Source organism: Cupressus sempervirens, chromosome 8, assembly GCF_028749045.1.
Source record: "Cupressus sempervirens isolate cs-2001-9-10 chromosome 8, ASM2874904v1, whole genome shotgun sequence".
NCBI classification, from domain to species: domain Eukaryota; kingdom Viridiplantae; phylum Streptophyta; class Pinopsida; order Cupressales; family Cupressaceae; genus Cupressus; species Cupressus sempervirens.
Genome location: NC_143125.1, coordinates 618,099,138 through 618,115,276, shown reverse-complemented (window position 1 = coordinate 618,115,276; position 16,139 = coordinate 618,099,138). Strand labels below are relative to the sequence as shown.

At 36.9% G+C, this 16,139-nt stretch overlaps 1 protein-coding gene across 1 annotated transcript; it reads right to left on the bottom strand.

The window, feature by feature from the left end:
* Positions 1–1,542: 1,542 nt before the first annotated feature.
* Positions 1,543–2,268, bottom strand: LOC149543952 (uncharacterized). The gene is made up of 2 exons (XM_089795864.1): positions 2,163–2,268; positions 1,543–2,066 (listed from the first exon to the last, which is right to left on the bottom strand). Exons 1-2 carry the CDS (start codon positions 2,266–2,268, stop codon positions 1,543–1,545), a joined length of 630 nt encoding a protein of 209 aa, XP_089651990.1.
* Positions 2,269–16,139: the final 13,871 nt, after the last annotated feature.

Genomic DNA, 16,139 nt, shown 5'->3' with positions numbered 1-16,139 from the left:
GCTATACACCAAAATGTCATCAAGGTAGACAACAACAAACTTCCCAATGAAGTCGTGCAAAACTTCATTCATTAGTTGCATAAATGTACTAGGAGCATTAGATAAATCAAATGGCATAACCAACCATTCATACAACCCTTCATTAGTTTTAAAGGCTGTCTTCCATTCATCCCCTTCTCGTATCCTTATTTGATGATACCCACTTTTGAGATCTATTTTAGAAAAATATGAAACTCCCCCCAAACAATTCAACAAATCTTCTATTCTAAGAATAGGAAATCTATATCTTATAGTTATCCTATTAATAGCCCTAGAATCAGTACACAACCACCACTTACCATCCTTCTTTGGAGCAAGAACTAAGGGTACGACACATGGACTAAGGCTTTTCCTTATCAGCCCCTTGTCAAGCAACTCCTGTACTTGCCTGGAAATCTCTTCATTTTGTTGTGGTGTCATCTTATATGCTACCTTGTTGCGTAGCACTGCTCTAGGAATAAGATCAATCTGGTGACTTATGTCTCTTATTGGTGGCAGAGACTTAGGCATTACCTCAGTAATGATTTCCTTGTACTAGTTCAACAACTCTTCAACTTCTTTCAGGCCTGCTGTCCTACGCTCCTTCTTCCTATCTTCCTTAGGCTTCAGCACCAATGCAAAGCCTATTCCATCTTCTTCAAGAGTATTAATGAACTCTTTCTCACCCACCATCAACACACTTGGTCCAACTTGACCAACCCCTTTCTCTTCTCCTTCAAAATTCAATCTGTATGTTACTCCATCCTTTTGGAAGCTATAAGAATTCTTCTCACCATCATGGTGTGCCTTCCTATCGAATTGCCAAGGTCTTCCCAACAAGAGGTGGCAAGCATCCATGGGCAAGACATCACACAATATTTTATCTTTATATTCCCCTATACTGAACTCTACCCAAGCTTGCTCATTCACAACTTCTTGTTGCCCTTTGTTCAACCAACTAACCTTGTACGGACAAGAATGTGGGAGTCTCTCTAACTTCAATTTATTTACAGCTTCAAGTGAGATGATGTTATCTATGGAACCTGCATCAATTATTACTCTGCACAACTTACCTTTCACCTTGCATTGAACTCGAAAAAGAGCCCTCCTTTGAGTAGTATTTTCTTTTAGCGATTTCTTAAGAAGTGTATTCCTTAACATGAGACTTTCTCCCTGAGCCTCTATCATCAATTGAACTTTTGGTGAGTTCATACTCACATTATCTTCCTGCACATAAGTAACTCTCCTTTCACCATTTTGAGAAGTAGATTCCCTTTGTGGACACTTATATTTTGGGTGCCCTATCTGACCACAACTGTAGCACTTCATTCCTGAGAACTTGGATCCTCTACTTGATCCATTTGACCTTCCTCCATTAGATCCCCTTCCACCATAGCCTACTCTGCTACTTGAGTCACCCGCTTGCTCCTTAGGGTTAGACTCACCTCAGGACCTCTGGCCTTGTCCTCTATTGTTGAAGTTTCCCCTACCTCGGTCATTCCTTCCACTTCTCCCTCCTTGTTGCTAATCACTCTTCCTTTTCAACTTCTCTTCAACTTTAAGAGCAAGTTGAAAACACTTCCCCAATGTATCTGGGGCCAAGAGGCTGATCTCCTCTTGTATGTTCATTCTCAAACCATTTAAATATCTAGCCACTCTTTCTGGTTCCTCCTCTTGTTTCTTTGCCCTAAGAGTTAACCTATGGAACTCCTCTATATAGGTATTCATGTCCATCTCTCGCTGCCTCAAGCTTTGCAACTTCTTAAACAATTGCACCTCATAATCTGCAGGCAAAAATTGTGCCTTGATTTTTCTCTTCATCACTTCCCATGAAGAGATCATATTTTTGTTATTTTGTATCCTTTCTCCTTGAATATAATTCCACCATGAGAGAGAAAATCCTTTCAACTTTCCTTTTGCAATCCTTACCCTATCATTCTTTAGAACTTCATTCAACTCGAAGTAATTTGTGATTGCTTCAATCCATTCAATCACTTCCTCACTATTGAGACTACCTCCATATGTAGGTAGCTTATCAGTAATATCTCCTTTTATTGATTTTAAGGCATCAACAAATGCCTTTTGATCTGCACCCAATTCTATTGGTGGATCCTAGTTTTGTTCTTCTTCATCTCCACTGGTACCTTCTTCCACCTCATTCTCCTTATCCTTGTTACTGGATTCCTTGAACTCCTTGAACTTCTCTTCTAGAAGTTCCTCCATCATCTTTTTTATGGCATCTAGAGTCATACTTTTTCAAAGGCATGGTGTGAGCCTCAGCTTCAGCCTGTGATTCTTCTGCAGACATACACTTCCTAGCAAGATCTTGTCTCGCTTTGATACCAATATGATGGCGAGATAACAAGAACAAAGCCTATAATAGGCTCAACATTGGATGGAAAGAAGAAATTAAAAAAAACTACAGGGAAACACCAAATATGAACAACACCTTACAGGTTACATGTGTTCATTCATGGCAAGCACATAGGGATGCTGCCTTACCAAATACATGTTTCTTCAAACTATAGCCCATTCCTACAAATGATCTTGAAGAAAGTAATGTACATTCCTCCTACCCACTCTCCACCACACAGGCCAATTCACATGGTGATTATGTGAGCAAGAGGCATTACAACCCAATTTAATTTCTAAAGATTCTAGTGTGAGTCTGGCTTCCTGCAATGATAACTTCTACAAAAAGAAAACAATGCTACTACTACTATTTTATTCAAAAAAAAATAGATATGATATGCATCCCTAATCACTTTGCAGTGTGAATAAAATAAAACCAAAACCCAAGTAGCAAGAAAGCACTACAATTTTATTTATTTCATCTGTTCATCTCAGTCCTTCTTCACACAGAAAAGAAAAATCTCAAATCATACTCTCCCAAAAGATTTCAGAGAGAATTTATATACAAAGCCAAACAGTTAAGAACTAGTTTTGGCAACCATTAGACCCGTAAAGGTTTTGTTTAAACCTTTACTAAAGTTATAACAAAATATTAACTAATGCCCTAAAAATTAAACATCACCCCAAATGCAATGCAAACCCTAAAATTTAATAATAACAAAAAACATTTAAACACCATCACAATTGCAAACCAAAAATTTATTCCTGTGCCCAACACTTGCTCCTGCAGCACATAGACAAGCGAGACTATACGCAAACACATGTATATAAAGTTGGAGAATATCGAGTCATGTGGAGGAAGAAAGGATATGACCTAATAAGAATTCATAGATCCAAAGGAAGGTTGCTTCATTAATCATGTGGATTGGCAATCATGTAGACCCTTGCAAAGTATTGAGCCAATGAAACTTTGACTTGCGTGAGAAGTGACTATCGTCCACATGTATCCACCGAGAACAAGACTACCACATTGGAGAAAATCACACTATAAAGAGATTACCATGTCAACATAGGTCCTCGATAATACTAAATGCATCGGGTCCCATTTACTTAGTAAAGGTATGTATATGTGAATAATTCATTTTCAAAACTAACAAATATATGATGTATAATGAAATCAATAAATTGTGTAATAAGTTTTATTATTCAAATGAGATGATGAATTAAACCTATTATATATTGTGACATTAATGGTATGACCAATAATTAAAAGTTATAAAAGATTGAATAAATTTAATATCTTCAATCCAAGTATAACTTGGTGGAGGGCATTCATTATGAATGTCATAATATGATCCAAGTGCACTTGGTGGAGAATGATCCAAGTCATAACTTGGTGGAGAATGATCCAAGTATAACCTGGTGGAGGGCATTCCTTATGAATGTCATAACTTGATCCAGGTATAACTTGGTGGAGGGCATTTGTTATGAATGTCATAGCTTGATCCAAGTATAACTTGGTGGAGGGCATTTGTTATGAATGTCATAACTTGATCCAAGTATAACCTGGTGGAGGGCATTCCATATGGATGTCGTAATATAATTTGAGGAAACTTGGTGGAGAATATTCAAATGTTGATTACCCCAATTTGGATAATTTATTAAAATATGAAATATCTAAATAGAATCATTGTAATATTTGTATTATTACTTGTCCCATTCTCACTCTAATAGTGGGAACATTATGGTGGTATTAGAGCATTATCTTGCCATCCTATAGGGTGAATAAAATAATAAACATTTTGATTAATCAAACTATTGAATACAAGTGATTTATTATCAAGATGGGAGAGGTAGAGTAAATGTCCTCGAGTTAGGTGGATTCCAAGATGTGTAAGGACATGGGTTTCAATGCCTTGAGGAAAGATTCCAAGATGGGTGAGGAAATGGTTTCAAATGCCTTGAGGAAAGAGTCCAAGATGGGTAAGAACATGATGCCAAAATCCTTGAGGAAAGAATCCAAGAAAGGTACGAACATGCAGTCCCAAATTCCTTGATGGAGCCTACTCATAGATGAGTATCTAGCACCCTACGACAATGAAACTTCCATCAACTAAAGAGACTATTAAGTGAGTTATCAACTATGACAAAAATACTTTCAAACTTTGAAGATTAATCAAACCATATATTTCAATGATAAAGATATCAATCAAATAATGTTTTGAACCATTTGAGGTAACCTAACAACTTTGACATTATGATTCAATTGACTATCCTATGTCAAACATAAATCAATTGATAAAGTGATCACGATTGTGCTCAATCAATTACATACTATTAAATAAGGACCCATATTATGTTCACCAATATGATTAGCATATAATCAATCAAAGTTGAACCACTTGTAGTATTCAATCTAATTCAAGTATGGAGATCAAACAAAGAAGTAACAAGAACTAAGGATTCATTGAAAATTATAATTGCTTGAGGATGAGCAATTTTGGGAGGGTAGGACTATAATATCCCTTCTAATAATAAAATCTAGTATTAAAATTATAGTTGATACCATTATTCCTAAATTGAATAAATAATTGATTAAGAATATATAATGAAATGGCTAAGTGATCATTAGATAATTATCAATTTTAATATTATAATTATATATAAATTAAATAGGTAAAGTTACCAAATATATCTAAGAACTATTTGTCAACAAATACAATTTAGCCCTAAATAATATTTGCAAGAAATTAATATAAATTTCATTAATTGCTAGAATAAACAATTCCTAAATAAGTTATTAAAAAAATATTAATAAGCGGTCACATTGAGTAAGGACGTGACTCTTATCGGTAGCATGCATAAAAGTTTGGGCTTGAGGGTATAGAAAGGGGAGACAGGTCATCAAAATAGGAAATACATGAATGAAGGAACTATTAGGTCAAAGGCGATAAATGAAGGAAATAACAAAGCGCCCATCAACACCAAATATCAATGGGCAGAAATAGTCCAAGGGTCCACCACATTCTGGATGTGACCGAGTCATTCAAACCATAAAAGAAAGGAAAGAAGGCAACATGGACAAGCGAACTAATAAGAATTCATGTGGAGGAAGAAATGATAGGAACTAATAAGAATTCATAGATCCAAAAGAAGGTTGCTTCATTAATCATGTGGTCCTCAATAATACTAAATGCATCGGGTCCCATTTACTTAGTAAAGGTATGTATATGTGAATAATTCATTTCCAAAACTAACAAATATATGGTGTATAATGAAATCAATAAATTGTGTAATAAGTTTTATTATCCAAATGAGATGTTGAATAAAATCTATTATATAATGTGACATTAATGGTATGGTCAATAATTAAAAGTTATAAAAGATATAATAAATTTAATAATTTTGATCCAAGTATAACTTAGTGGAGGGCATTTGGAATGAATGTCATAAAACAATCTAATCTAATTTGGTGGAGGGCATTCATTACGAATGCCATAATATAATCCAAGTGTACTTGGTCGAGAATGATCCAAGTCATAACTTGGTGGAGAAAGATCCATGTATAACCTGGTGGAGGGCATTCCATACAGATGTCAAATATAATCCAAGGAAACTTGGTGGAGAATATTCAAATGTTGATTAACCCAATTTGGATAATTTATTAAAATATGAAATATCTAAACAGAATCATTGTAATCTTTAGTATTATTACTTGTCCTATTCTAACTCTAATAGTGGAAATATTACACACAAAAGATAATAAAAATTCTAATTCAAAAATGGACTCAAGTTAAGTTGCAAATTCTTGGAAAAGATATGATAAAAGTTACAAAATTAATATTTGTTCTAGAATCAATTTGGTAGAGAGAAGAAAAAAATAAAGATGGACCTAAAATATTTAAATATACAAATAAAGTTCACAATGAAGCGCTAAATTTTCTTAGAAATACATGTTCATATATTATAGAAATTATGAGAATATATTTTAAAATAAAGTTTCTATTAAATCTTTAATTCCTATAAATTAACATTGAAAGGTTCACTCTAGGTGGAAGGGAAACCATAAAGGATTGGACCAAAGATTAATGGAAGCATCTAGAAATTCTAATAGAAAACAAGTAATAGAATGGTTCATTTTTTAAATTACACTTGAAATTAAAATGATATTATTCTACTAAATGGAGAAAAACTTCATTCCTCTCCTAGTACATACTTTCTTGTGATGGTTTGATGAATAAAATGAGGCATCTAGAGGAGAAGGGCTAAACTCTTCCTTCTACCACACAAAACTGTAAAGTTCAAAAAGTCAAAAAAAGGGTAGATTCTCATATGTCAAATTGTATGATTTCTAATGGTGGATTACTTTTTCAAATCCTTACGAATTGGTCAAGGTTCTCTTGTACTCGTCAATTTCTAGTTCAATTTTTGTTGGTTAGGCTTTGTTTGTTGTACTTAGTGGTCTTGTTGTTGTTTCTCTATGATAAATCTTTATTGTTGTATTGTGCTTATTGCTTTATCATTTCTAATGTAAAAGGTTTTGCACTACTTCAAAATTCTAGTTAGCTTAATAAATGCACATGATACTTTTTTGTATAATTACTAAGAATTTTTAAATTAAATTTTAATCGAATCTTTATAAGAATATTTTTTGAACACTTAACATTATTTGTGCTATTTTGATAAATGGTATGATGGTTCACACTTCTAGATCTTAATTATAAATAGCTGAATATCTATTTTACAAATGAATTACTACAATATTTTATATAATAATACCTTCTCTCCATCAACTAAAGAATCTATAAACTATAATTTCATCCCCAAATTCTGTCAATAGAAGAATAACTTTTCCTTCGATCTCAACAATAAAATATAGCACGAAACAAACGGAACAAGTTCTCAAGTCCAAAGGAGCACACCAACGCTGTCGAGGAACTTGAAAGTATATATTAAAGACACAGGCTGAAACTATATACATTTCTGCCTTGCCGACGGAGCATAAAGACAGTATTAGTGTTTGAACAATTAAGACTTTTGATTAGAAGAGGACTCTTTGCGCCTTCAGTGGTCCGGAAGCCAAATGGTTAATCCCAGATTTCCTTAAATCTAAATGTGTTAAATTTGTAAGCTTCCCGAAACTATGAGGCAGTTCCTTCAGTTCCAGACAACCGGACAATTGTTGCAACTCTATTAAAGCGCTAAGGTCCCCAAAGCTGGAAGGCAATTCTTTCAAAACATATGACGGCAGGCTCAACTTCTTTAAATGATGGAGTGTTAGTTTTGTTAGCTTGGACAGCTGTTTGTCCATATGCTATTATTTAGTATCTAATTGTTTTTGCTAACAAATTGGTTAGAGCAAGGACAATTATTTATTAAATAATTGACTTCTTTTAGAAGCAACTAGAAACCAATTTTGTTAGGGTTGGTAAGTTGTTTTATATCTCCACCGTCGATTGTAAATCAATCTCGGCCGTTGGTTTACCAACGAGAGTAGTATAAAGGGGGGTCTAGGGGGCATTTGGAGAACAAGAAGTTCGGAAAAACGTTTGCAGTGTTAGCAAGGGCGCAATGTTAGCGTGGGAATAGCAGTGGGGAATATCAACGGGATAAATTAGGAGGTTGTCGAAGTTCTGCCAGTAAGAGGCAAAGAATTTTGTATCTCTTGATTTGCTGAAGTTTAATATAATTCCTCATCTGTAGAACTGGTTTTCTCTTAGGGATTTTTCGAGGGACAATTTGTCCGAAAATATTGTGTTCATTGTGTTGCGCATTTCTTTTTGTATTTTATAAGTGAAGTTGCAGTTGTGTTATTTTTCGATATTATCTGGGAATTTATTTTTAGCAGTTTAATAATCATTTATAATAGGAGATTAATAATCAGTGACTGCAATAGTTAGATTTTTCACATGGTATCAGAGCTTTGTTAAGGGTAGAAGAGTTTTGCCCAAGGAAAGAAATTTTGATCTCTTTAGATTTATTATTGCTTTAAACCCTTGAGATGGCTTCAGCTGGTTTGAGAGATCAGGATAGATTGGATGGTGCCTCAAATTTTGGTGTCTAGAACGCCAAAATTTCTTTATTGTTGGAAGAGAATGGTATCAAGGATTATGCTACCAGTGTTGTACCTATACCAACGGATGCAACACAGCTTGCAGCATATAGGAAGGACGATGCCAAAGCGAAGAGGATTATCCTTGATGGTGTCAAGGATCATATTGTTCCACATATCGCAGAGCTAGATATGGCGAAGAAGATGTGGGACGCCATTCTGAATTTATACCAGAATGTTACCACCAGCAGGAAGTTGATTCTCAGAGAGAAGCTAAAGAATACCTGGATGAATTAGGGAGAAGACGTCACAAGTTACCTCACCAGGCTCAAACTCGTCAAGGATGAGTTAGCAGCTGTTGGAGATAACCCTAGTGATGACGAGCTAGTGAGAATAGCCCTAAATGGGTTTACTAAACAATGGAGTGTCTTTGTTCAAGTTGTTAGTGGACGAGATACTTTACCGTGTTGGGATCGACTATGGACTGATTTCACTCAGGAGGAGTTTAGACTAAGTCTTGTCAATGGGGCCAACAAGAGTCAGAAAAATGAAGTGGAACAAGAGAACGTTGCCCTAGCGGATAAAGGGAAAGAAAAGAAGGGATCTAACAAAGGATCAAACTCACAAAGTGAGAAGAAGAAGGACCTTTCTAAGGTCAAGTGCTTTGGATGTCACGAGTTTGGCCACTATGTCAGTGATTGCCCAGAGAGGAAGAAGGGTAAGAAGCAGGTGGCAGCTTCAGCAAGTGCGGAAGAACTCTCTAGTAGAATGGAAGATGAGTTTGCACTTATAGCTTGTATGGTTAGCTCAACCTCACAGTGTGTTTGGTATATAAATAGTGGGGCGTCATTTCATATGACAGGAGTTAGAGAGTACTTCTCCAGTTATAAGGAGGAGGACACCAACATCCAGATTTCTATGGGAAACTTGTCCAAACTCAACCCTGTTGGGAAAGAGACTATTTAGTTTCAGAGGGAGAATGGAAAGATAATTCCACTTCATAATGTGTTATATGTGCCAGGCTTAGGTATGAATTTGATTTCTATATCTTTTCTTCAGGATAGGGGGTATAATGTACTCTTTAGAGGGACAAATGTGTTGATTAAGCACAAGGATTGGAAATCACCCATAACTATTGGAGTTAGGAATGGTCGCTTTTATAGATTGCAGTTTGATACTCCTAAGGCACTTATGAGCAACAGTAATCCTAGAGATCTTGGAGAGCTATGGCATAGAAGGATGGGCCATATTCATCATGGAGCACTTAGATTGCTTCGTGAGACAGTGACAGGTGTTCCAAAGGTGAGCACAGAGCATGACGATGTATGTAAGGGATGTCTGTTGGGGAAGTCTGCGAAAGCATCTTTTCCAAGAAGTGACACCAGATCTAAGGGTGTTCTTGATCTAGTACATTCAGATGTTTGTGGACCGATGTCGACGAAATCTCTCAGAGGATATGAGTACTATGTTACTTTTATTGATGATTTCTCTAGAAAAACTTGGATATACTTCTTGGAGACTAAGGATGAGGTTTTCAGTCGATTCCAAGAGTTCAAGGCTCTTGTGGAGAACTCGACAGGAAAGAAGATAAAGGTTCTTTGGTAAGACAATGGAGGTGAGTACAAAGGAAATGACTTCTGGGACTTCTGCACCAAAAAAGGAATCAAGAGAGAATGGACTGTTCCTTACAATCCACATCAGAATGGAGTTGCTGAGAGGAAGAACCGTTCTATATCGGAGGCAGCAAGAGCTATGCTACATGACCAGGACATGCCTCGTTACTTATGGGCAGAGGCGTGTAATACAACAGTCTACACTCAGAATAGAGTTCCACACAAGGTGCTAGGGAAGATGACACTAGACGAGGCTTTCACAGGGAAGAAGCCAGATGTTAGTCACTTCAGGATATTCGAGAGTTCGACATATTGCCATATTCTTGGAAATACACGTACAAAGTTAGATCAGACTGCAGAGAGGGGGTACTTTGTTGGGTATAGTAAGACCTCAAAGGCATACAGGATTTTCATTTCGGGGACTAAAAGAATTATTGTCAGACGGGATGTCAAGTTCATGGAGGACAAGACATTCAGCATATCCAAAGATTTTCCAGTAGATGATCAGAGTGAGCAGCCAACAGAAGCTCCAAGACCAAGTCAAGAGCAACAAAGCTCAAGTACAGTTACCAATATGAGAGTAGACTCAGTTAGTGAAAATTCACAGAGTATGGAGCAACAGGAAATGCATCTAGAAGACTTAGAGGTTGACATTTCATCCTCTACAGTTGGCAGCAGGAACCATGTGGTCCCAGATACACAAAGGGATACTTGGAGTTTGTGGGAGCTCCTAAGAAGAGTACTAGACAACGAAGACAACCAACCAAGTTCAATGACTATATGACATTAGTTAGTCAGTTGGTAGATAGTGAGCCTTCTAGCTATCAGAAAGTTGCAAAACATCAGGTATAGCAAGATGCTATGGTTGAGGAATATTCTTCAATTATGCAGAATAATGTGTGGGAGGTAGTACCTAGACCAACAGATAGGGTTGTAGTTGGATCATGTTGGATCTATAAGATAAAACATGGTGCAGACGGTAGCATCGAGAAATACAAGGCGAGGTTCATGGCAAAAGGGTTCTCTCAGAAGGAGGGAATAGACTATGAGGAGACATTTGCTCCCGTTGCCAGGTATACTTCTATATGAGCTGTAATCTCACTTGCAACACAAATGGAATGGAAAATCCGTCAAATGGATGTCAAGACAACATTCCTTAATGGTGAGTTGAAGGAGGAGGTATACATAGAACAACCAGAAGGCTTTGTAGCACACAAAAAAGAGATCCATGTGTGCAGATTGAAGAAAGCATTATACAGACTCAAGTAGGCTCCTAGAGCGTGGTATGAGCGCATTGATACATACTTGCAGAAAATGGGCTTTGTGAAGAGTGAAGCAGATGCTAACCTCTACTACTTGATGGTTGGGGGTGAGATTCTCATTCTTGTTCTTTATGTGGACAACCTATTTCTTACAGGTTCACTAGGGCTCATAGTAGATTGCAAGAGGAACTTTGCAAAAGAGTTTGAAATGAAGGATTTAGGACTTATGCACTACTTTCTAGGCATGGAAGTGTGGCAGACAAATGGGGAGATTTTCCTTGGTCAAGGGAAATATTGCATTGAAATCTTGAAGAAATTCGGGATGGAGGATTGCAAAGCCATGTCTACACCCATGATTACGAATTGGAGGAAGGTAGATACATCTAAGGAGAAAAATGTAGATCTCACTTTATATAGATAGTTGATTGATTCGCTTATGTATTTGGTCAACACTAGACCAGATATAGCATTTGCAGTAAACTCTCTTAGTCAGTTCATGGTTGAACCAAAGAGAATGCATTGGATAGCGGCTAAGCATGTGCTACATTACTTGCGTGGTACAGTCGAGTATGGGATTAGATATGTTCGAGGTGAAGGTATCAGGTTGATAGGCTATACTAACACAGATTGGGCAGGAAGTACAATAGACAAAAGGAGCACTTCAGGGTGTTGTTTCAGCTTGGGATCAGGAGTTGTATCTTGGTTTAGCAGGAAGCAGAAGTTTATGGCTCTAAGTTCAATAGAAGTAGAATACGTAGTAGCTAGCATGACAACATGTGAAGCTATATGGCTTCGGAAGTTGTTAGTAGCTTTGTTTCGTTGGAAGATTGAGACTACTGTGATACATTGTGATAATCAGAGTTGCATCAAGTTGTCTGAGAATCTAGTGTTTCATGATAGGTCTAAACATATAGATATCAGATATCACTTCATCAGAGATTGTGTACAAAGGGGAGTTGTTAAGCTACAGTACATACCTATAGAGGAGCAGGTAGCAGACATTCTAACTAAGGCATTGGGGAAGGAAAAATTTATCTTCTTCAGAGATAAGTTAGGTGTCCTGCAGAATAGCTTCCTTGCTAAGAGGGAGTGTTAGTTTTGTTAGCTTGGACAACTGTTTGTCCATATGCTATTATTTAGTATCTAATTGTTTTTGCTAACAAATTGGTTAGAGCAAGGACAATTATTTATTAAATAATTGACTTCTTTTAGAAGCAACTAGAAACCAATTTTGTTAGGTTTGGTAAGTTGTTTTATATCTCCACCGTCGATTGTAAATCAATCTCGGCCATTGGTTTACCAACGAGAGTAGTATAAAAGGGGGTCTAGGGGGCATTTGGAGAACAAGAAGTTTGGAGAAATGTTTGCAGTGTTAGCAAACAGTCTTGCAGTATTAGCAAGGGCGCAGTGTTAGCGTGGGAATAGTAGTGGGGAATATTAGCGAGATAAATTAGGAGGTTGTCGAAGTTCTGCCAGTAAGAGGCAAGAAATTTTGTATCTCTTGATTTGCTGAAGTTTAATATAATTCTTCTTCTGTAGAACTAGTTTTTCCTTAGGGGTTTTTCCAGGGACAATTTGTTCGAAAATATTGTGTTCATTGTGTTGCGCATTTCTTTGCGTATTTATAAGTGAAGTTGCAGTTGTGTTATTTTTCGATATTATCTGAGAATTTATTTTCAGCAGTTTAATAATCATTTATAATAGGAGATTAATAATCAGTGACTGCAATAGTTAGATTTTTCACACGGAGTTCCCCAAAACTAGAAGGCAACGCTTCCAATTTCCAGCAGCTTTCTAAATTTAAAATCTGCAAAGATTTTAATTTCCCAAAGCTTGAGGGAAGTTCTTTTAAGTTGACACACTCTGCTAGATTCAAATCTTTTAGAGAACTCAGGTCTCCAAAACTCGTGGGTAGTTGTTCCAATTGCTCACAACCTATTTAGATCAGCTCCTCTAAAGAAGTTAATTGCCCAAACGAGTTTGACAGATGCTTCAAAGACCTACCGCCACAGATGCTCAATTTACATAATGAAGTTTGTCCACATACCTGCTCAGACAACTCCTTCATTTCATCCCATTCATCTAATATCAAAACCTTTAGGCCAGTTAAGTGATGAAGCCACTCAGGTAGCTTCTCGAAACTTTGCAGTTCTTTTAAATCTAGCTCTTCCAGGAAAGAATTTTGGATGACGTTGGTAGGCTTGGACTCCTGCGAGCTTGCAGATTCCTGAGACTGAGCAGTGGCTTTCATCACCCGTAACCTCTTGGGTAACTACATCCATTTTGTGATTGAGTTGTAAGGAATTAAACCTATATCTAAACATACAATTATACATAAAATAGGGAGGGACTTGCCTTGCTCATAGTTGCACCATTCCTAAAGACAGGGCCGTGGAACACAACCAACTGCTCCAGAGACTCCATATTCACTGGCCATAAGCCTGACATGTCGCCACCTAGTCGGAGAAATCTCAGTTCATTGAATTTGGGTGTTTTTTGACTTGATCGTGATACATTTATCTTGTTCCCTAAGGCTAGAACTCTCAGAGATTTTTTCATAGAAAAAATGTGCTTCTCCTCAAGTTCAAACACGGATTCTGTCTCCTCCTTGCTAAGCCAAACTCCTTTAATTTGTTCAAGCTTCTGCTAAAACATGGTATTTTCATTAATGCGAATAAGACACAATACATTTCTTCCTTAGACACAGGGATGCAAAGACATACCTGATTGTCGCATGCAACATCAAGCGAGGATTGCAGATCCATAATTCTATTGGATTCAAACATACTCAGCCCTTTTTCTCGAATGATATCATGAACAACCACGTTGCCTTTGTCGGACATCTTGAACAAAGCGGCCTCTTCCAGATGTGTGACTTCCTCTGTTCCAACAATGAACTCCACATGGCATTGATTCTAGTTAGCAAAAAAATAGCAAATATCCAAAAATGCTTCTTGTGTAGATGGCTCCAGCTTCTCATACACAGAAGTAACAAGGCGTTGGCTCAAATTTTCTTCTTTGATAACCGTTCCTCTCTCCAGAGCTTCAATTATTTGCGTATGTCTCTCGCCCATGTAGTTTTGCTTGCGCATATTGTTGGCAGTAGTTGACAGTATTAATTTCTGCCATTAATAGCAGACAACAAGTCCATAGTCCAACCCAACTTAGCCATCCATCCACCGTCCAAAGTAAATATCAGACAATGAAGCCGTCCACATTAAACAGCCGTCCCAGCTATAGTATAGAAGGCGCCCATGTTTTTAATACATGAAGTATTATAATATAATATAACATGTGTAAAATGTTCTATGTGTATACTAGAGTATTCCCAGATCTCTATAAATAGAGGTATTATGTAAGGATTTGAGCATCAGAAATTTATCTGATCATGGTGGATCAGTAGAGCCCATTGTGGGTTTCTCATTGTGGATCATGAGTGGATGGAATGCTGTAGCATTCTATGGATTTGTAATAGATTTCAGTTATGTTAATGAGTATGAAGTGCTGTAGCACAACTTAATGTCTTTGTATTTTACATTTGATTTGAATGTTTATCATTGCATTCATGTTTGTCTTTAATCCACTCTATCCACCTCCTTCAAGTGGTATCAGAGCTAAAGGGAGATGATCCTCAAGATTGTGGAGAGGTTGACGAGTTTAGAATTGGTGAAGAGTGTTGTGGCAACGTAGCCCAACAGGCAATGGCATTTGAAGTTATCTTCTGTAAGAATAAACAGAAGAACAAATCAAGAGATTGCTACGACAAACAGTGAAGCCATGAAAAGAAGGAAGTCAAAGTTGAAGTGTGTTTGAGTTAGTGCTGTGTGACGCTATAATTCATAGATTAGATGCATATGGAGCATCTTTGTGCAAGCGAGAGTGCCAAAGAATGCATACACATGACATGGAAGATATTGATCATGGAAATTTTTATTATGTTTGTGTTTGAAATATGTGTGTTAGTTGTTATGCATTAGTTGTTAAAGTTAAGTTAGTTATCTTAGGTGTAACATGTTGAATAAAAGGTGAGATGGTGTGCTAAAGCTCGTTGTCATAGTGCAAAGGTCTCTGTGTGTGCTGATTTGGAGTTTAAGTGTTGGAATCTGGATGAGAAAATGTTTAAGACTTTGTCTTATCAAATGTGGTCATGTAATAGTAGATTGCTGAATTGATATCCCCCAATCAAGTGATGGAGATTGAATGAGAATTGTTTGTTAATAAACTATTGTAACGGGTGCATTATCGATTGTACCTGACACCCTAGAGTTTGACTGAATGTATTGTTGAACCATGTATGTGAAAAGGATTCTTATAGAACTAGCGAGTACAATGGCTGGGCACCCATGTATCTCGGTAGATGGATTTTTTTTTATATGGACTCAATAATTAGTTTGGTGCAGGTACAAAAGAGAAAGGCCCAGAGTGATGATAGTTTCCCTGTAGTGATGATTCATGGTCAGTAGAACCAATGAATGCTTGGCTTGTAAACCATTGGAGTGCAAAGTTTATGGTGATCTTGAAACCATTTGTGTAATGTTTGAGAAGTTCATGGTGAGCTTGAAACCACTTTAGAATTGCACTGGTTAGGGGTAAGCCGTAAAACCCAAAGTAATTATAATGAGGGAAAACAATATAAATGCAGTAGCATTAGTGACAGAAATTAAGGGGGAGTGTTGGTGGTAGTTGGCAGTATTAATTTCTGCCATTAATAGCAGACAACAAGTCCATCGTCCAGCCCAACTCAGCTGTCCATCCACCGTCCAGAGTAAATATCAGACAATGAAGCTGTCCACATTAAACAGCCATCCCAGCTACAATATAGAAGCCGCCCATGTTTTTAAT

Bases quoted from the DNA above. Each gene is read 5' to 3' on its own strand.
- LOC149543952 (XM_089795864.1), bottom strand. From the start codon at position 2,268: ATGACTCTAGATGCCATAAAAAAGATGATGGAGGAACTTCTAGAAGAG. The intron at 2,067-2,162 runs GTACCAGTGGAG...AATCAATAAAAG, and splicing joins GGAGAATGAGGTGGAAGAAG to GAGATATTACTGATAAGCTA.